This window comes from Monocercomonoides exilis, assembly GCF_001643675.1.
Source record: "Monocercomonoides exilis strain PA203 chromosome Unknown scaffold25-1336746, whole genome shotgun sequence".
NCBI classification, from domain to species: domain Eukaryota; phylum Preaxostyla; order Oxymonadida; family Polymastigidae; genus Monocercomonoides; species Monocercomonoides exilis.
In genome coordinates, this window is record NW_027150570.1 from 574,014 (window position 1) to 594,095 (window position 20,082).

The 20,082-nt window shown below is 41.1% G+C and overlaps 4 protein-coding genes across 4 annotated transcripts; 1 reads left to right on the forward strand and 3 right to left on the reverse strand.

Moving 5' to 3' along the window:
* Nucleotides 1-202: 202 nt before the first annotated feature.
* Nucleotides 203-5,079, reverse strand: MONOS_9043fu9044fu9045 (uncharacterized protein; the record flags this gene model as incomplete). The annotated part of the gene is made up of 5 exons (XM_067879503.1): nucleotides 4,957-5,079; nucleotides 4,803-4,872; nucleotides 4,609-4,734; nucleotides 3,298-4,551; nucleotides 203-2,994 (listed from the first exon to the last, which is right to left on the reverse strand). The coding sequence occupies exons 1-5, from the start codon at nucleotides 5,011-5,013 to the stop codon at nucleotides 203-205; spliced, it is 4,299 nt and encodes a 1,432-aa protein (XP_067726591.1). The 5' UTR covers nucleotides 5,014-5,079.
* On the reverse strand, nucleotides 5,075-10,823 carry MONOS_9046 (uncharacterized protein; the record flags this gene model as incomplete). Its single annotated transcript, XM_067879504.1, has 2 exons — nucleotides 5,075-10,673; nucleotides 10,749-10,823. The coding sequence occupies 2 exons, from the start codon at nucleotides 10,821-10,823 to the stop codon at nucleotides 5,301-5,303; spliced, it is 5,448 nt and encodes a 1,815-aa protein (XP_067726592.1). The 3' UTR covers nucleotides 5,075-5,300.
* A 448-nt stretch (nucleotides 10,824-11,271) lies between these two features.
* Nucleotides 11,272-12,585, reverse strand: MONOS_9047 (putative Rtf2 RING-finger; the record flags this gene model as incomplete). The annotated part of the gene is made up of 3 exons (XM_067879505.1): nucleotides 11,272-11,596; nucleotides 11,671-12,524; nucleotides 12,582-12,585. The coding sequence occupies 2 exons, from the start codon at nucleotides 12,583-12,585 to the stop codon at nucleotides 11,713-11,715; spliced, it is 816 nt and encodes a 271-aa protein (XP_067726593.1). The 3' UTR covers nucleotides 11,272-11,596; nucleotides 11,671-11,712.
* Nucleotides 12,586-12,720: 135 nt separating this feature from the next.
* On the forward strand, nucleotides 12,721-17,812 carry MONOS_9048 (putative C2 domain protein). Its single transcript, XM_067879506.1, has 4 exons — nucleotides 12,721-13,089; nucleotides 13,159-13,241; nucleotides 13,314-13,390; nucleotides 13,476-17,812. Exons 1-4 carry the CDS (start codon nucleotides 12,731-12,733, stop codon nucleotides 17,124-17,126), a joined length of 4,170 nt encoding a protein of 1,389 aa, XP_067726594.1. The 5' UTR covers nucleotides 12,721-12,730; the 3' UTR covers nucleotides 17,127-17,812.
* The last annotated feature ends 2,270 nt before the right edge of the window (nucleotides 17,813-20,082 follow it).

Here is a 20,082-nt window from a genome sequence, read left to right on the forward strand (position 1 = left end):
AAAGAAAAGGGGAAAAAAAAGATGCATATCACACAAAAACAAACATCAAAAAAAAAAAAAAAAAAAAAAAAAAAAAAAAAAAAAAAAAAAAAAAAAAAAAAGAATAAACCAAAGACATGTTTTAAGATACAAAAACTGCGCACAAACCAAGCAATCGAACATTTCATCATTTTCATTCAAACATTGATTCTATTGCATATTCTCAGTGCTCTTCCTCTTCAGCAGCATCGTCCGCATTCCCCGTCTTGCTGCTTGGATCTTTGGCCGGGCTCATCCCTGCAGCAATCATTGCATCTCTCAGCTGCGCCTCCAGCCGGATTCTTTCTGCTTTCTCTTTTTCTCTTTCCTCTGCAATCTCTTTCTTTCTCTCTTTCTCTGCTTTCTTTTCTTCTGCTTCTTTTTTCTGCGCCCTTCGATCTTCTTCCATCTCTTCCTGCTTCTCCTCATCTGTCTGCACTTCACCCAGCTCCGCTTTCTTCTTCTTCTTTTCCATTCTGTCTCGCAGCCTTCTCACTTCTTCCTCTTTTCTCCTCTTCTCCTCTTTTCTCCTCCTCTTCTCCTCCTCTTTCCTCGCATGTCTTGTACGTCTTTCTCGCTCTGCCAGCACCATCAATTGCTGTCGTAGCTGCTGAACATACGCTGCAGCTTGCTTCTTTCTCGCTTCATCTTCAGCACTCTCCCCTTTTGTGCTTGTAGCTTGCGGAAGTTCACTGGAGGAAGGGGGAATAGAGGCTATAGAAGCAGAAGAAGCAGAAGAAGCAATAGAAGTAACAGAATTAACAGAAGAAGAAGAACGAATCAAAGATGCAGAGGTGGAGGAGGATAACAGAGATGATGAGGATGAAGATGAATGAGCCAACTCATTCATTTTTGCTTTACTTTGCTGAGTTTCTTCTTTCTTTTCTTCTTTTTTTTCATCTTCTTTTTCTTCTTTTTTTTCTTCTTTTTTTTCTTCTTCTTCTTTTTCTTCTTCTTCTTTTTCTTCTTCTTCTTCTTCTTCTTTCTTTTCTTCTGCTTTTCTGAGTCGCTCAATTGACTGAGAAGCCATCAATTCCTGCATTTCGCTTTCTCTCTTTCTCCTTTCTGCTTTCTTCTTCTCTTTCTCCTCTTTCTTTCTCCTCTTCTTCTCTTGTTTGTCTTCTTCCTTCTCTTCTCCTGCTTTTTCTTTTGCCAAAGCTCCTTCAGTATTCTGCAATGAAACTTCTCCTTCTTTCAAATTTGGCTTATTTAACTCAACACCTTCCTTTTCTGACTGTTCCATCGCTGCTTGCTTTGCTGCTTCTTCCTGCTCTTTCTTCTTTCTCTCTTCTTTCAGCCTCTTTTTCTCTTCTTTTCGCTTCTTTTTCTGCTCCAACAGCTCTTTCATTCTTTTCTCTTGCTCCTCTTTCAATTTTTTCTCCTTCTCCTTCTCCTTCTCTTTCTCTCTCTCCGCTTCTTCCTCTCTTTCTCTTTCTTTTTTCAATCTTTCTTCTTCCTCTTCTTTCTTTCTCTCCTCCTTTTCTTTCTCTTTTCTTTCTTCCTCTTCTTCCTCTTCTCTTTTTTTCTTTTCTTTTTCTTTTTTTTCTTTTTCTTTTTCTCGCTTCTCTTTTTCTTCTTTTAGTTGAATTTCTTTCTTCTTTCTTTCTTCTTCCATTTGCCTTTCTTTCTCTTCTCTTTCTTTCTCTTCTCTTTCTTTTTCCTCTCTTTCTTTCACTTCTTTTTTCTTTCTTTCACTTTCAACTTCATCATTTTTCCTTTTTTCTTCACCCTTTTCACCTTTTTCTCTTGTCCTTTGAGCTTTTTTATCTTCTGCTTTATTTTCTTTCCCAACCTCCTTCTTTGATATTCCTTTGTTTTCTTCAGTTTTAAATCTCTCTTTCATTCCAAACTCTCTTTCGCTTATAGAAATTTTCTGTTTTGCCTCAGATGATGTTACAACTTGTTCATTTTTGACTTTATTTTTTTGTGTTTGCTGAATTTCTTCAGCTCTTTCTGATTGTTTTTTAACAGCCCTTCCTCTTTCCTCATTTTCCCTCTTCCTCCTTTTTTCGTCTTCCTCTTCTTTCTCTTCAAGTTCAATGAGTTTGCTTTGCTTCTGCACCATCTCATCCTCTTCTCCATTTTGCTCTTCTGCTCCGTCATTGAAGCTCAACACAGTCTCCATCAAAATAAACTCCTCTTTTGCTCCTTTTTCAGCTGGCCCTGTTTTTCTGTTTGCTCCTCCTTTGCTTCTTGCTTCATTTAAATCTTCCAACCCCTTCCTATTCCGTTCATCAAACAAATCTTCTTTTTCTTTTTCTTTTTCTTTTTCTTTTTCTTTTTCTTTTTCTTTTTCTTTTTCTTTTTCTTTTTCTTTTTCTTTTTCTTTCTCATCTCTTCCCCCTTCTTCATCCAATTTATTCTCCTCCTCCACATTCTTCTTCTTCCTCCTCTTCTTCTTCTTCCCGCCCTTTTTCCCTTTCTTTGTCCGAAGCAGTGTGTTCTGTCTTTTTGCAGCTCGCTCTCTCATTCTGTGCTTCAGAAGCTCTTCGTGGCTGGGAAATAGCAGTGTGCTTTCATCGTTGGATTCCTCTTCCTCTTCCTCTTCTTCTTCTGCGTGCGATAGTTCGTTCTCTGCAGACTTTGATGCGTTTGTGCGTGTTGTTCCTCGATGTGGAGAACCAAAAGAGGAGGAGGAGGAAGAAGATGATGAGGAAGTGGCTGATGAACTTGAGCCAAGCGCTGAAGGTGTGCTGAACAACTCCAAATGTGTCGAGCTCATGTACCGTTCGTGTATCATCCACAGTCGCCGCCTCCTTTTCTCTTCCAGCTGTTTTGCTTTCTCTTCTTCCTTCTTCTTTTTCTCCTCCAGCTGAACTTTCGCTTCTTCGTCTTTCATCTTCTCAATTTTCTGTTTTCGGATGGCCCTTTCCTCCATCGCCTGTTCGTGCTGCTCTTCCAAATTGATCCTTTTGATGATCCGGTCGATCGCCTTCTCCCACACAGCCTGGCGGATAGACGATGCCCAGCTGGCTTCTGAAAGGAATGGAAAAAGATATAGGAAAGAAAGAAGGAAAGAAAAAGGAATAGAAAAAGGAATAGAAAAAGGAATAGAAAAAAGAATAGAAAAAAAGAAAAGAAAGGAAATGAAAATTGAAGTTGGAACGTTTATAACAGTAAAAAAAAAAAAAAAAAAAAAAAAAAAAAAAAAAAAAAAAAAAAAAAAAAAAAAAAAAAAAATTGAGGCGTATGCCTCATAAAAAGAGTGTGCGCATAAAACATTTAATCAAAAAGTGAATAAAAAGTGAAATTCATTTCGTAAAAATACTTTCATCACACCTCCATATGAATTACCTCGACTTTCTTCCTTTTTCGCCTTTTTCTTCTTTCCTTTCTTCTTCTTCGCTTCAACAGTCATCTTTGTTGATTCGAATCCGTCTTCATCATTTTTATGGAGAATCATCCATTCTGCAATATCTTCACCACTTCTTCCTTCCCTTTCCCCAACTCCTTTTCCTCCTTCTCCTTCTCTTCCTTCTCCTTCACCGTTTCTGCCTCTGTCAGAAACTCCATACTTATTTTGACTGTTTATTGTTCCGTCTTTCTCTTTTTTATCCTTTCCATCTTCATTCTCATCTGCTCCTTCGCTTTTGCTCTTGCCTGATTTCCTCTGCCCAAAACCATATGATCCTTTTCCTTTGTTACTCTTTGAGTTGACTTTCTCTTTCTTTTCTTCTCTGCCCTTTGAAGCGCCATCCAAGGGAGAACAGGCAAAAGCTGTTCTCGAGCGATTCAAATGAGAAGGCGATCTATCATTGCGCATAGAAAGCTGCTGTGCCTTTCTTCCTTCCATATTTGGCTTCGCTGCTTCTTTCTTCTTTCTCTTGTACATTGACGGGCGATCAGTCTGAATGCTCAGAGAAGAATAATTTGACGAAGAACGGCTCGTGCCCAAAGACGAAAGAGAATAATTGCTGCTGTCTTCGCCACTGCCATAGGCTGTCCTTCTCCTTCCGTCTTTCTCGTTTAGCCTCCTTTCAGTTTGAAAGCCCCCTTTTGTTCTCGAACCTGATCTTTCGGTTAGTGCAGCGCTATGGATGTTGCTGCCTTCACGCAGCTTTGAAGGATGCTGGCCAATCGAAGTGTAAGAACGAGCAGACGGATTTGCTGCACTCGAAGATGAATGATGTGGTGTCGATGAATCTGCAGAAGGTGATTCAGAACGAACACTTCTACGACGCATCGAAGGTGAGGCAGAAGACAAAGAGGCTTGCTGCTGCGATCGAATTGGCCTACTGATTGTTGGAGAGATGGTAAGTGGTTTTACAGACACGTGTCGAGTTGGGCTATTTCTGTGAAATGATGGAGATTGAACAGATCTTGTGCGATTGCTCCTTGTAAAATCAGTTGGGGTACTTAGAGCAGAGTGCTGGCTTGTGTCGCTTCCGACAAACTCTGTGCGTGAGCGAGGAGTTGACATTTCTGATCTCTCCCCAATTTGAAAAGGACTTGTTTGTGTGCTTTCAGTATATTTTGAATAAGGACGAACACTTTTGGTGTAAGGAGAAGAAACAAGCGGACGAGAAGAAGAGGCTGCATTAAAAAGAAATTGGTTATTTCTTGTGTAAATAGATAAAGTGTCATGCACACTATCGGTATGTGAAGATAATTCATCTTTCTTTTCATCATTGTAAACAATATGTTGAGTCTTTGTTGGATGTCCATATTTGTGCAAAATAGAAGCAGGATCATGAAGAGGTGGTAGTTTTGCTGGACCTATTTTTACAATTTCAAAGGCAAAAATAGTTGTAATTTGAAAAAAAGAAATATAATTTCCTGCAAACTATCAAGAAATAAGTATTCTGTTTGCATGCGTTGCTTGCTTGGAGATTTCACTGTGTGGATGTTTCGACGCTGAATTGATTAAAATTCAAACATATTAAAGCAGAATAAGTTCATAAAAGACATGTTATTAAACATAAGAGAGAACAGGATAACTTTATTTTTCTGTGGGCTATTCGGAGAGTCGTTTCCTTTAGTGGGCGAGCTTTCCATTCCCGACTTTTAAATGCTTTTTAAAGCCCCTTTTAATTAATTTTTAAAGAAAAAAAAAAAAGAAAACGTCTCCCATTTTATTTTTCTTTATTATTAAAATGAAACCAGAAAACAAATATTCATTCTCTAACATTGACTTCATTGATGAATATAAAAAATATATGACAGTTAAAAAATAAGCGCCATAAAATAATTTGGCATTCTCTAATATTTCAAAAACTTCTTAACAGAAACATTAATTTCATAACTATAATAACAATTTTAAAAAGCAAACACAAATACAAAGTTTATTCAAAAATAATAGCTGCATCGTTGTTGTTATCATCACCATCATCCCCGCCATCCCCTTCACCATCGTCGTCTTCGTCATTATCATCGCTATCTCCATCGCTGAAGTCATCATCATCATCATCACTATCATCCTCCTCCTCCTCTTCTTCTTCTTCCTCATTGCCTGTTTCTATGCTTTCCCTGCTAACCGCAACGACTTTTGGATTCTTCGAATCTGCCTCTTCCTCCACCACAAACGCCCTCCACGCTGCTGCCGCCACACGTCTGTCTGTGTCATTCCTCAGTTCTCTCGCCATCGCTCTTCTTTGCCTGCCAAACTGACACAGCTCCATCTCCATCAGCCCAATCGCCCGCAAAATCGGACTTTCATGATGCACAAGCACAAACTCCACTTTGTCCATTTTCACCTCGTCCAGCTCTTCTTTCGATTTGAACATTCGCTCCGAGTGTGTCCGCTTTGTGATGTTGAAGTGGCCCAGCGATTTGGCAATAACCTCTTTCATCGAGCTGATTGGAGAAAACACATCTTCTGCTGTCAGATAACCTTTTCTCACTCTTTCCTCAAACAGCTTCACCCACTTGTCGCAATGTGTCACTGAAAGAAGCAGGATCAAGCTGTACAGATGCCAATGCGGAGCATTCTTCCCATCAAACAGCGATGTTATCTTGTCCACCACCACACGCATGGGCATTGGAACATCCTCTTCTCTCTTCCCATGGCTCTTGCTTTTCTTCACCCTCTCCTTCAGCAGACTTCCCAGTGACGCTACAAAATCAAACGCTTTCTTCCACATCCCTTTTGCCACCAGAGTTTCCATAAGCTCACAGATCTTATCAACATTGCGGGTGTTCAGAAGGGTTGGAAGCATTCGAATGGCACTTTTCGACAGCTGCTTCTCGTCAGATGTCACTGCAGACTGCGATGCAAATCCAATCACCATCGAAAGCAGCTCATCGCATGCAGCTGTTTCAGAGGAGGAAGAAGAGGAAGCAGATGAGGAAGATGATGATCCCAGTGAAGATAGCACAGATTCGTCTCCAATGAAATCCGCGGTTGTCAGCATGATTTTTCCTTGTTTCCTCGCTTTTGTGCACGCCATCATCACCTTCGATAGAATCGTCTTGTTTGGATGCTTCAGAAGGAGAAGCAAGAGCTGCAAGCAGTGGTGTGTGATGGGCATTTGCTTCTGCTTGACCAAAGATGCTTCATCAGATGCAGCCTTCATTGGAATCACAAGTGTGCTCAGATCTTTCTCTGCCATCTCGTCAAACGGTACTGCCGACACAGCCACAATCTCAATCGGAGACACAGCTGCCTTTCTGAACACATTCCACGTCTCCTCGCGGTCGATGTACTGCTCCAGCAGCGTGTGCATAATCAGCTTCCGCACATCCCTGTGCAGCGTCATCCCAGCAATAGACGCAAACTCACTGAACGCCATTTCTCCGTCTGGCAGATCACGCAAGAGCCTCACTTTCGTCTTGGCTGTCATCACTTTCTTCATCGGAATAGCTCGAATCGCATCCATCAGCTTCTCCGCACTCAGCCTCGACGGCAGGCCGACCAGCGCAAACGACGCTGCTTTGAAGCGTTTCTCATCGTCCAACGCAGACACAAGCAAATCGATGCTCTCTTTCTCTCTGCTGTCCAAGTGTAGCAGCCCGTAAATCGCCAGGTTGCACAGAAGCTCGTCCTCTTTCCCGTTCTGCGCCAAGCTCATTAGCGTGTCACTGGAGAAAGAAGGCAGATTGCTCAATGAAATGATCGCCTTCCGCTGATCAGCCAGCAGCCCGTTCATGTTCATTTTGTCGATGGAGCCTGCGTTGTCCTTGATGTACCCTTTCCTCTCTTTCAGCGACTGCACAAGCGATTCCCCATACATCTGCTGCTGCTTCTCAGTCAACCGCGCTGCCATCCGACGCAAAGTCAAAATGTATGGCTGTTTACCTCCCCTGAATTTATACCCTGTCTTGCCTTCGATGCCGTTCACCCCGTGCATCACGCGGAAGGACAAGAATGGCTGGAGGAGATCCTGCCGCTCAGAAAGCACAAGAGATGGGAACGCTTCGTTTAGAATCAGACTCTCGTCATTGGAGAGCAAAGAGAAGAAGATGCTCCTCTTTTTGGCTTTCAGCTGCATATCAGCTTCAAATCTCCTTCGCATCTTCTGCAACCGCTCTGTTTTATCTTCTTCCATTTTCCCCTCAGCATGTTCATTTGCCTGACCTTGCAACGCACCGCTGCTTCTTTTGATTCTCCTGCTTCTGCTTCTCTTTCCTCTGCGGTTTATTCTTCGGAACCTTCGCATGCTGTGTGCAGAAGGCTTAACCCTCCCCAGAAATTGAAGAATTCTCTGCCAGATCGACGAGAAGTTGTTGCTCTGCATCATTTTTTCGATCATTGGAACTACAACTTCAAGCGCAAATTCTGGGTTCTTGCCAAACTCTGTGATCACATCGTAGTATAGAGCATTCAAAACCTCATATCCTTTTTTCTTCTCCATCAAATGGATGCAATTCGAACTAAACTTCAAGGCTGCTTCGGTTGGCATATCACGTGCCAGATTTCTCAGTTTGATCTGATGCAGCCCAATAAAATCATTCGAAAACACATCGCTGTTTTTGTTGAGCATATCAAAGATGGATGATGTATCCATCACAAAACTCAGCTTAAACGTGAGTGGAATGATTGCCCTCGCCACTGTGAAGGAGCACTTTGATAGCTTGTGCGCTTCTAGAAGAGTCTTGATAAAAGTATGGAAGCAGCTCTTAAACAGCTCTGGATCCCGGTTGTATGCACGCCTAAACACAGAAGTCGGCAAAACACTTAATCTGCACGGGATCTCATATTTCGTCGTGTTTTTCAAGAGAAAGTCGGAAGCCATAGGCAAAAAGCGATCGAACGGCGGATTTTCACAGTGAATAAGTGCATTCAACAGGCAGTCAAGACCGTTTTCAGGATATTCTGTGAAGTTGGCGATTGCGCTTTTCTGCAGCCTTTCCAAGAAATCGTAGTCCTTGTTGCACACATACTCCAGCGTTGAATTGCTAAACTCAACAACAAGCTTGGAAAAGTCCATATCTTGAACATCATCCACGTTGTGCCCCTTCTTCTTGTTCAGCGCCTTCAGCATGCGAAACACCTCTTTCTCTCTTTCCTCCTTCGGCAGCCGCTTCACCAGTTTCACATTCAACACGCCATCGTCGTCTCTAAGCGCTGCATTGCCCGTCCGCACAAGCTCCGCCACATCTTCCCACCGCATCTCTTCAGCCCAGGACAAATCCAGCGGCAGTAGCGCCTCTTTTCCCGAGTGCTGAAGCAGAGACGAGATCTGCCTGACGCTGAGGAAACGCACTGAGTGTCTAAAGCTGTGTATGCTCTTTCCCTTTCCGTTGCGCCGTATCATTCCTTCATCGATGCTCGCCTTCCGAATGGAACTGAACGACTCATCTGAGCCAAACGGATAGGTGAATGAGTAATGAACTTCTTTCTCTGTTTGCTCTGTTTGCTTTGCTTTTGCAGAATTCTTCGATTCGTCGAATATGCACTTCTGGATCACAATATCAGCTGCTTCACAAGGAAAAGCCTCAGTCACTTTGCAAAGCAACGCTTCAGTGGTCTTTGAGAAGAGAAGGAGCAGGCAGAACAGATAGAGCAGCTTGTCTCTCCCCTTTTCAGTTTTCATCAGCTCTGAGTCTTTCACAATGAACGAATACGAAAGAATCGCAGAATTCGCAAATCGGTCGAGCAAAACCTGCAGAGAAGAGCTGGATTCGCTTTCAAGATCAATCAATTTGGTATTCAAAGATGAGGAAGAAGAAGAAGAAGAAGAAGAAGATGATGATGATGGCAAGTCAACTCTCTTCTCATCACATCCGTTCATCCTCAAAAACGCATCCTTCAGTTCATTTCCCCACTCCACAAATATCTCCAGCACAGCTTCCGGGTTGTACCGCGCCAGCGTCTTCCACTCTTTGCTCTTCACGGTCTTCACAAGCAGACCCGCTTTCTGCTTCAGCACATTCCCCGAGCAGCGAGACAGGACATTCAAATGCCTTCCAATTTCGCAGTCCTTCAGAGACAAGATGAAGCTGTCCAGCGAGCTGGCCACGCTGTTTGCTGATGAGTGAGGGCATTTTGTGCTCTTTTCTATGTCTTCTTTGGCTTTATTCTCTTGTTCTTGCTTTTCTTTCTCTTTTTCTTCTTCCTCTGTTGCCTTCTTGCCAGACTTCCGAATAAGTCTCAGTTTCTTCGCCAAATACTTCCGCTCTTTCCCTTTGGCATCTCTGAGCATTTGCTCAATCTCCTTTTCAGCCTCATTGCTTGCTTCTCCTTCTTTTCCTTCTCCACTCTCTATTTTCCTGAGCCTCTTCTCAACCAGTCTGATCAGAAGCGCCTCGCCCCGCACGCGGATGTTGTGTGACTCGGTCTTCTGCAGCAGCCGTCTCACTTTTGCCTCGTCTTGGCTGCCTTCATACGCCGACAGCATAAGCGACTCAGAGTAAAACCCACTTTTCGCTTCCAATTCGCTCAGAAGCGCGCTGACCTGCTCTTTTGTGGCTTGGAAATTAACTGAAACTGCTGGCTGCCTCTGCCCTTTGGCTCCTCCGGTTAACTGTGCACCACTCGAAGAAGAAGAAGAAGAGCTAGCAGATGCTGATACTGACTCCAATGGTGACACAATGCTCCCCAATCCAGCGGAGAACCTTCCAATTTCCACCATCGCCTTCACCCGCGCAATGTGCGGAAGCGTTTCCAGCTGTTCTTCGAGTGCATCTGCAGTTGTCTTTGGAGTGATAACCACAACTCCAGTTCTTCTCTCAATGGCAGACGCTGCAAACGGGTTCTTCGGCTGCAACGGCACAGAAGAGGAGTCGGTTTCGCTGCCTGGGAATAGAGAGAGTATTTGTTTAACAACACTTTTGGGGTCTGTGATTCCGAAGTTCTCAGAATCGTCAGCATTGCTTGAGCCCGAAGCACTTTCTGCTTCAGCATGCATATTTCCCTCATTTGCCTCTGAATCGTCTTCACTTCCCTCACTGTCTTCATCGTTGCTGTCATCATCATTATTACTGTCTCCTTTTTGCTCAATTTCTTTTGAATCGAAATTCTCTTTCAAAATTGATTTTAAGAAAGGCACATAAGCTTGAATATTTGAAAGCTCTTCCGTTTCCAAAGAAATTTCCTTGATAATTGCAAGTAACAATAATTTCATTTTTTGCGAGCTTGTTGCATCATTTACAAGCGGTGTGATTACTGATGGAATAAAGCCTTCTCGAAGCAGAGCTTTCCTTGAAAGAGAAGATTTGAGGAAATAAAGAGAACCCTTTAGCAAAGGCATAAGTTCGTTTTCCATAGATTTTTGCTTCTATAATGAAAAAAAAAAATAATTCAAAAATGATTTTGAATACAAGTCAATGAACATTATAAATCAAAGTCAAACTTGAAGTATTTGAACATATTGTCTAACGAAATTGAGTTTCATATCTTCGGCAGTCATGCTTTTTATATTGGACATAAAGCATTGAACAAAAAATATGCATTTTCTCTAAAAAATTATTTTGTCAGTTTTAAACATGGAAATAAGTTAAAAAAGACAAACTGTTAAATTTCTTGAAACTGGATGAGCGATTGCATTGAATACAAATTCAAATAAACCATCTCTATCCTTCTCTTCCAAGTTAAATTTTCCTTCAGAGATTAAGTTCGAAGCTTGTTCAAGAACAGAAACCGATTCATCAGCATCAAAAATTGACAATTTATTCAATTTTTGTTGAAGATCCATAATGCTTGGTGAAGGGAAAGTTAACTATTAATTTGTATTTGTTAAAAAAAATTTAACAAACCATTAGCCTTTATTTAAAAAATGAACAAATATCACAATTATTAAAATTATGGTTACATCAAAGTTTCGAAATAAAAAGTTAACAATTCCTTCAAAACTATGATAGAAAAAAACATTTTCCTTTCACATTTAATCCTACAATTTTTACAATCATCAGAGGATTAATTTGTCTCGCAAAAGTGGAAAATTGGGAAATTTGTTGAAAATGAAGTTACAAATCTTTTCATAAAAACTGAAATAGTTGGAAAAAAGATAAAGAAAAAGCAAAATTCATCAACGCTCAGTACCATTTTGCTTATCAGAAAGAATAATTGATGTTGTTTAAAATGAAATTGTTTTTCAAAAAATATTGTCATTTCAACACAAAAAGAATTTCTTGTTAAAGCAATAATAATGTTAATAAAAAACTTATTCAAAGAGATTACAAAAGCGTGAATACAATGGCACTGTTTTTGAAAAAAAATTGCAAATAAGAAAAAATAATCTTTAAAATTTATGTAAAGATAAAGAAGTAACAAACAATTTCATTTTCTAAATAATTCATCCAATCTTTTGAAAACTCTCATTCAACTTTTTTATCATCATCTTTGACATCTGAAAGTTGCTGTTCTTTCAGAATAACTTTTCGTGAAGTTGTTAGTGTTGATTTCGGCTTTGATTTTGTTGGCTTTGCTTGAAATAGTTCTTCAATTTTTTCTTCTTCTTTTCCTGGAGTAGCTGAAGAAGAGGAAGAAGTTATTGATTCATGAGCAACTTCAATTGAGGGACGTGTGTTCGAATTTTTAATTTCTGGTCTTTGTATTAATAGTTCTTCTTTTGGTGGATTTATTGGGATGATTGATGAAATGATTGATGAGCAAACAGGACACGATGCTTCTTTTGGAAGAGAATATGCGTGACTATGATATTTATCCAAAGACGTTTTTTCAAGTATAAAAGTGCATATCGCAATATCGCTTATAACATGCCCGCATGGAGAGAAATATGAAAATCGTTGTTTTCCATTAACTTCAATTTCATTTTTTAATGGACAAATCCATGGACCACTCTCCCCGTGTGAAGGGATAGTAATTACTGTTTTTGTATATGATTTGTTTGGGGTAAAATGAAGTTCAATCAAATCTTTCAATGGATTTTTAATATATGGGAATAATCTCTTCACTTCCTTCTTCCTTGCGATCCATTCCTGAATAAAATGCTCTTTACTAAAAAGGTTTCCAAATGAATCAGCTACAATGGGCTCTGAAAGAGGAGACTGCGTTAAAGCACAAGAAAAAAAATGTTCGCCGTATTGAGTATAATATTCAAGTGGTTTTTCTTCCTTCTTGGTTTTTGCAAGCTCCGTTCTGTGAACGAAACTTCCACCGTCTCCTCCTAAAATCCATCAAATATTTAATAAGATATAAAAATAATTGTTATTTTTTATCAAACCCATTTAAAAATTAAAGGGAAATTATTCACAAAACTTTTTCAAATTGTAATGTTTTTGTCTCAATCTGAACAATTTATTTTTATTATCGTTCAATTCTCATTTCAGAATTGTATTTGAAAACTTATTATAAGAAAGATCACAAAAGAAAATGGAGGATAGCAAAAGTTCGAGCAATCCACCAAGTGCCACAAGTTCTTCATCAACTTCTCAAAAATTGGATTCAAATTCTCAATCTTCTTCATCATCTTCTTCAATTGAACAAGAAAGTTCATCATCTTCCAACTTACCTTCTTCTTCTGCATCTTCTCAACAAGATGACACTATTAATGAAGAAGAGCCTAACCAAAACGATCAATCCGAACAAGCAATTGTGGATACACTCCGTTTTAAATTTATAATTAGAAATATTTCTGTGACAAATGTTAAAGCATTCGATTCATTCACAAGTGACATTTTTTTCACGTTTACTCTTGGGGGGAATTATAAAATCGTAGATAATCGTCACAAGTTTAAACTTTCTATCATTTAAATTTAAATTATTTTCTTTCTTTTACAAATGTGAATAAAAAAATCCAGGGGAGGAAAAGTTGAAGCAGTAGGAAAAAAAGGACCAATATTTAGAACTTCCACATACAAAAAAGTTAAATCAGAAGATACAGGTACTCTTAAACTTGTATTTGCGTTCGAGTTTATTATCAAAATGAAATTTAACAATGTGTTTTTTGTTTCAGTGAAAATGAGAGATTTTTGGATGGCTTACTGGATTGGAACAATTGAAGAACTTAGAGAGCAAGAGCTAAAAATTGATGTTTGCGAAGTTGATTTTTATGTGTTTAATATTTCAATATCTAACTTCATATTTATTTTTTCTTTTTTTTTCTACAATCCAAAAGTGCTGGAATTCTAACTTTTGCTACAAAAACGATTATATGGGCTCATTCAAAATTAAATTGTGGGAACTGGCAAATGGCCCTATATCGTACGACAAGAAAGAAATAGAGCTTCACAAGCCTGGAAAGCACGAAACAACCGCAAAGATTTCGTTTGATGCGTATTTCCAGGAGCTTCACGTGTTTTCAGTGTATCTTCACGACTTCCACGCAGAGGGATTTAAGCTGCCAGCTGGGGAAACAACGGTTGATCCGTATGTTGTGGTCAAGCTCATGAGCGGGGGCACAGTGAAGATGAAGTCCATCAAGAAGACGCAGTCCAAGCCCGAGAAAAAGACGGTGAAACCAGACTGGGATGATGTGGGGAACCTGACATTCCCTGGCATCCGGAGCGAGTTCGAGAACGAGGACATGCAGATCGAGGTGTATGCGAAAGGGGCAATCCTCGACACGCTGCTGGGGGCGACGATGGTGCCCATGCGGGGGCTGGCGGAGCTGGGCTTCTTCGACACGCAGATGGAGCTGAGGGACACCGCCCAGGGCTCCATCAGCGGCTACGTGGACGTGCTGACGCTGCCGCAGCTGCACCAGTCAGAGGAGAAAGTGGAGCTGAAGCCGTACTACCGCTACCTCTGCATTGACGTCAAAAGCTGCACCGACCTCATCGCGGTTGGCGAGACGGGATATTCGAGCGCGTATGTCGTGGCGGAGTGGGATGGGGCTAAGCAGCAGACGAAAGTGGTGAAGGAGGACCTGAATCCAGTCTTTGACCAGACGCTGTTTATCCCCATGATGAAGACAACGACGGTCAGCAAGACTGCCATCCAGGCAAAAGGAAATATCAAACTGTCTGTGTTTGACTGCGGGAACAAAGGGAACGACTTCCTGGGCGGGGCAGAGGTTCCGCTGTGTAACATCACAGATGGCGGAGTGGAGCCAGATCCGCAGGACAACACACAAAAGACACGCACTTTCTTCAACAGCGGCGGACTGTTCTTGACACAAGGCGGGCAGAAGACAGAGAAGGGGAGCAAGATCATTGTGCGGTGCTACTTCCACCCAGACATGCCGTCGAAGCTCAAACTCGACCCACCCCCCGCGAAGGAGGAGCTGAAGATACCAGATGCCCTCCTCGACTGCATCGCTGAGTGGCACAAGACGATCCCTCCTCACCTCGCGCTGAACTCGAACTACGAAGTGGTGGCCACGAACGAAGACAGCGAGTCGCATTTCCTGAGCTGCTTCCTCACCGACCGCATTCCCATCCCGAAGCCTCTCAGACACCCGCGGCTGCTGATGCGGATGGTGCACTCGATGACGTTTGCAGAAGACGCTGACTCGTTCCGCGGCTTCGGAATGCAGGACATGCGTGTGTTTATGTCCCCAAAATTCATGCTGCAGATCCGCAAGGGCGACGACCAGGAGCATTCGATCCTGCTGTGCTCGCTTTTCCTGTCGATGGGCATAGACGCCTATTTGTGCCTGGGCTCTGCAAAGAACGGGAACCCGCACGTGTGGGTGATGACGCGAGAGTTTGACGGGACGGTGTTGTTTTGGGAGACGACGTCGGGGGTGGCGATTCCGTGTGTGCTGAGGTGGCAAGGGAGCGATGACTGCCCGCCGGATTATGTTCTGTACAGGAATGAGCTGCTGGGAATCAAAGCGAAGTCGCATCCAGTGATTGAGGAATGGAGGCAGTGGAAGGAGGAGCAGAAGAAGCTGTTCAGCAGGAAGAAGAACAAGAAGCCGCTGCGGCAGGTGGTGGCGAATCCGAGCGATCCGAACAGCCTGACGGAGATGGTGGTGATGGGAGAAGACGGGAAAGAAGGGAAAGAAGGAGGGGAAGGAGATGAGGAGGAGGAAGAAGAAGGATCTGCAATTGACACAACAGAATTGGAGGAAAAAAGGAAGGAGCTTCAGAGGAAAACGAAGCGTGCGAGAGAAATAGAAGAGCAGAAGGAGAAAGCGAATGAAAAATCACCAAAAAAACTAGAACAAAAGGGAGACAAGCAGAATTCAGATGATTTTGAAGTGGTTGATGAAGCTGATGTGCCTGAAGAATCATCTGCTTCAGCTTCTTCCAGCAGTGCACGTCGTAACATCCGCCACGAATCACACATTTCTGTGGGATCGCCAAGTGTTCTGACTGTTGATGCTTCTCCATCTTCCTCTTCTTCCTCTTCTTCCTCTTCTTCCTCTTCTTCCTCTTCTTCCTCTTCTTCCTCTTCTTCCTCTTCTTCCTCTTCTTCCTCTTCTACCTCTTCTTCTTCAGGAAGCTCGCACAGTACACTGCCGAAGTCCAAGCTGAGCAAGTCGAGCGATTTGGACTTCACCGACGACGATGCAGTTGTGGTGGACATAAACGAGCAGTCGCAGCTGGATGTGATGGCAGGCGTCCCCAGCGAGCAGATGAAGTATGCATCGATGATGATGATGAATACACCTTCTGGAGATAATAACAGTAATAGTTATAACAGTGGCAATGATATGATGGAGAGCTCGGCACATTCACAGAGCGCCATGTCACCTGGCTCAAAGAATGGCCATCCACCTCCACCTCCCCCGCCTCCCCCTCAGATGAAGGCTTCTTCTTCTCAGGCTTCTATTTCTTCTGCTTCTTCGCCTTCAATCACCTTTGGAGAAACACACCACGTATCATCCTCTGGAGCTCCTCCTCCACCGCCTCCTCCTCAGCCTACTGTTGAATTCAACCCATTCGCTGCAGCTGTTGTTTCTGTGTCCAGCCCAGGCGATGTCTACCACGACGGCCGCTCTGCTTCTATTTCAGCAACAGCATCAGCAGCGTTACAGCAAAATGGGTCTTCATCTGCTTCTGCTTCTTCTTCTGTTGGCTCTGATGGCGCTGAAGACGACGGGACAGTTGTGCTTGCAGTGGAGGCGCCAGTGTGGGAGTGCCATCTGCCTCCAGTGTATCTGCCGTATCTGACTGTGGATGTGGTCTGCAACAACAAGAACGTGTGGGGCAATGCGCAGCATCTGGACCCCGCACTGATTGAATACGACATGGAGAACGAGGAGCACTGGAAGCCTGTGCTGACGAAGGAGACGAAGGAGATTCCGAACTACCCGATCCGCCCGTTCTTTGACACTGGGACGGAGAAGATTCGGCTGCCTACGCCTGTCTCGACCGCAAAGGTGGAGCAGCTGGAGAGGCAGATCTACGACGAGCTGAAAGTCGGCTTTTTGAACTGGCGGCACACGCGCTTCATGAAGAGCGGGTGGCTGACTGATCTGGATGCGACGCTGCGGGCGGGGCTGGTGACGCTGGAGTACGAGGAGCTGACGGGTATTCCGAATCCGCGAGGGATCGAGGCGTGGAAAGGGGATGTGTCGCGCCTTGTGCCGCCTGGCTGTTCATTCAGGGGAATGCCGTTCAATTTTTGCTATACCGATGCGAGGAAGATCCGGCACTACATCATCGACAACTTCGATTTCCACAAACACCCTTCGGAAAATGCGAAGTTTGCCTTTGCGGCGTTTGTGTGTGCACACTACAGCAGCGTCTGCTCTGTGTGGGTGTATGTGGCACAGATCACACCCAGCCACGAGGACAACACACAGACGGAGAGAAAAGGGATGAGCGGAGGGCCGGCGATGGCTGGAGGAATACCCGCGGTGCAGAGGAAGTGGTAGTCGGGATGAAGATACATGTGTTGAGTATTATTTTACTTTTCTTTTCTTTGCTTTGCTTAATTTTAATTTTAATTTTTTATTTTTCTTTTTTTATTTTTTTATAATTTTATTTAATTTGATTGCACAGTATTAATTTTGTTTGTGTGTCTTTTTTTTTAAAAAAAAATAAAGTTGAATGCTGTTTTGTATGTAATATTTTCTTTTCTTTTCTTTCTTTTTCTTTTCTTCTTCTTTTTCTACATTAACTTCTGTTGCTGCTTCAAACTCGGCTTCTCCTCATTTTTACTTCCACAAACCTTTTTATTCGAATGTTAATTACGTGCGTATTTGTTTGTGTTGCGTTCTTCTCATCCTCTTCTGAACACTCTTCAACCTGTATTTATGATGTTTAGTTAATAAAACATAAGCTTATCTGCTTTTTATCCAGCTAAAAGAAGCACGGATATTCATAAATTACTAAATAAGAATTATGTTATAAATTAAATAAAAGTTATTCAGAAAGGAATTGTTATAAATTCTGTTAATTTTTTTGATTTTCCAAAGATGACTTGATTTTTGTTTGTTTATGCACATCAAAGAAACATTTATTTTTGTAATAACAGTTTTTTATGAACTTTCTGAAATTTTTGTTCAAAGATGTTTCATTTTTAATTGAGAAATGAAAAGAAAAGATGTTGAACGTAAAATGACTCTTATTTTCACATAAAAAAAATCAATTTTATTTTTCAGAGCTTGTTATCAATTTTTTAAGATGACCCTTAAATAAAAACGATTAATACAAAGGAAACAAAATTCTCACAAAAATACATATCTATCAAGTATTGATGAGCGTTATTGCTCAATTGCTTTGTGCACGTGCAAATTGTGGATTTCTTCAGTGATTTGCAAAATGTTTCATTTATTCAAAATTCGGTTTTCTCTGTGGAAATTTCACAAGAAACCAAAGAAATGCGCTTGAAAGAAAGAAGTGCACATCCAACAATTTTGAGTTATTTCTTTAATTTTTGACTTCTGCTAACCGAAAGGACAGTGGCAGATATCTTTTTGAAGCCATTTTTGGCTTGTTGCTCAAGAAAATTCACAGTTCATATTTATTTTCGTCCCTGTTTGCGGTAATACGAAAATTTGCTCTTGGTAACATTCAGTGAGAAACGGTGTTATTGGATGTGAAATGATTTTTTCAAGTCGTTTTGCATAATTTGGCAATTTGAGATGACTTCTTGTCAAAATGTCCGTCTTTGGTGCGCAATGACCACGTGCAAAGCTGTGAGGCTTTGATAGCATTGACTCTTATCAGCCTGGATACACGTACACATTCCTATAAAATCATTATTCCGAAATCTGGCTGTTTGCCTCTACTTGCATGAATGACTCCTTTGCATGGCAGATACTCTCCATAGGGCCATAGAGACCAAGAAAAGCAACTTGAAACAAACAGACTGTTTGAGATCGAATTTGAAATTTGAGAGGATATTCTTTGGGTTTTGTTGATTGGCTCAAGACAAAATCCCTTTTCGGTTCTGAGAAAAAAAAAAGAGAGATTCACGAAAGATTGGTCAAGGAAGTTGATTTGTGCTTCTGCACCATTTTTGCATTCCGCCAGAGATCGCAAAACAGTATTTTGTGGGGATAAATGCATGTGCTCATTCTGAAGAAATATTAAAGAGAATTAATTCAAGGTTTGTCGATTGATTGTATTCGAAATGTGAATTTTATGAGTATTTTTTCTTCTTTAATTACAGATCAACAGTCACCGATTTCAATTGCTCAAAAATATCGACAATTTACCTCAAGGTTTATAAAAGGCAAAATATTCGATGGAAGCAACAATGCTCGAATGTTTGTATCTTCAACGTGGGAAATGATATTCATTCTTCTTTATTTCACATAATGATTGGTGTGCAAAGAAGCTTTTTCGATAAAATAATTTCTTTGCTTATTCTTGACTGATGAATTATCGGTTTGCTGTTTTTTGTGTTGATTCAGTTTTTCGATTCTAATTTTATCCTTTGTTTGTTTTGTAATTCGTCTCATATTTGGTGAGAATCTTTCTTTGTGATCTTGCGATTTTCGATGGATTGAACAGGTGAATGATTCTCTTGCTTCCAAAAAAGGCATCAATCAAGAAAAGTCGAAATGAGATGGGAAAATTAATTCAAGAAAAGAACAATGATTTTAACAGCAAAGCATCTCGAATCAAGCAAAAACGCTAAATTAGGGTTAATGTTTGATAATTTGAATATCTTCACATCTTCACTTATTAATTTTCTTTTTTATTTTTTCTGGTAATTTTTTTTTTATTCTTTTTTGTTTATTCTTTCATAAAACTGATATTCAGGCTCCAAAACAACATCTCATGTTTCACAAAGGCAGACGAAGAAATGAAATAGGAAGAACAACTTTTTATGTTTCTATCAATGGGGAAATGAAAAATCATCCAATTACTGCAATTTCATATGAAGGAAATGGAAAGCGATCACAGAAGTGGGGAAATTATCAATATTTTAAAAGATACCGCCAGTTGAAAAGAAGATGAAAAATCAAATCAATGGATGCTATTGTCTCATACTTGCTGCCCTTTTTCAATGAAAGAAATTCAAATTGCCAGGTTGGCTAGATCCGCGAAATGTGGAAATTATATGTTGAAAGGGAGCTTTCATCAAAAAAAAAAAAAAATATCCAGAATTTTCAAATGCGATTCAAGGACTTTAAAGTTACTGCAATAATCTTCAATTGCACACTATTTTTGAGAAAGCATTTCGTTCAAGAATTATTTCCAAATTGAAGCTTCAAAGAGTGACAAAAAAAGGATGAAAAATGGAAAGCCTGCTGATATATTAACGAGCGGTTAATTCTGAAATGAAGACCCAAATTCACACAAACTCAATGTCCACACACAAAAATAAAAATGGATTGAAGAGGAATTTCTGCTTCCTTTTCAATCTGGATTGCTCTG

Bases quoted from the DNA above. Each gene is read 5' to 3' on its own strand.
- MONOS_9048 (XM_067879506.1), top strand. From the start codon at position 12,731: ATGGAGGATAGCAAAAGTTCGAGCAATCCACCAAGTGCCACAAGTTCT. The intron at 13,090-13,158 runs GTTTAAACTTTC...AAAAAAATCCAG, and splicing joins ATCGTAGATAATCGTCACAA to GGGAGGAAAAGTTGAAGCAG. The intron at 13,242-13,313 runs GTACTCTTAAAC...TTTTTGTTTCAG, and splicing joins AGTTAAATCAGAAGATACAG to TGAAAATGAGAGATTTTTGG.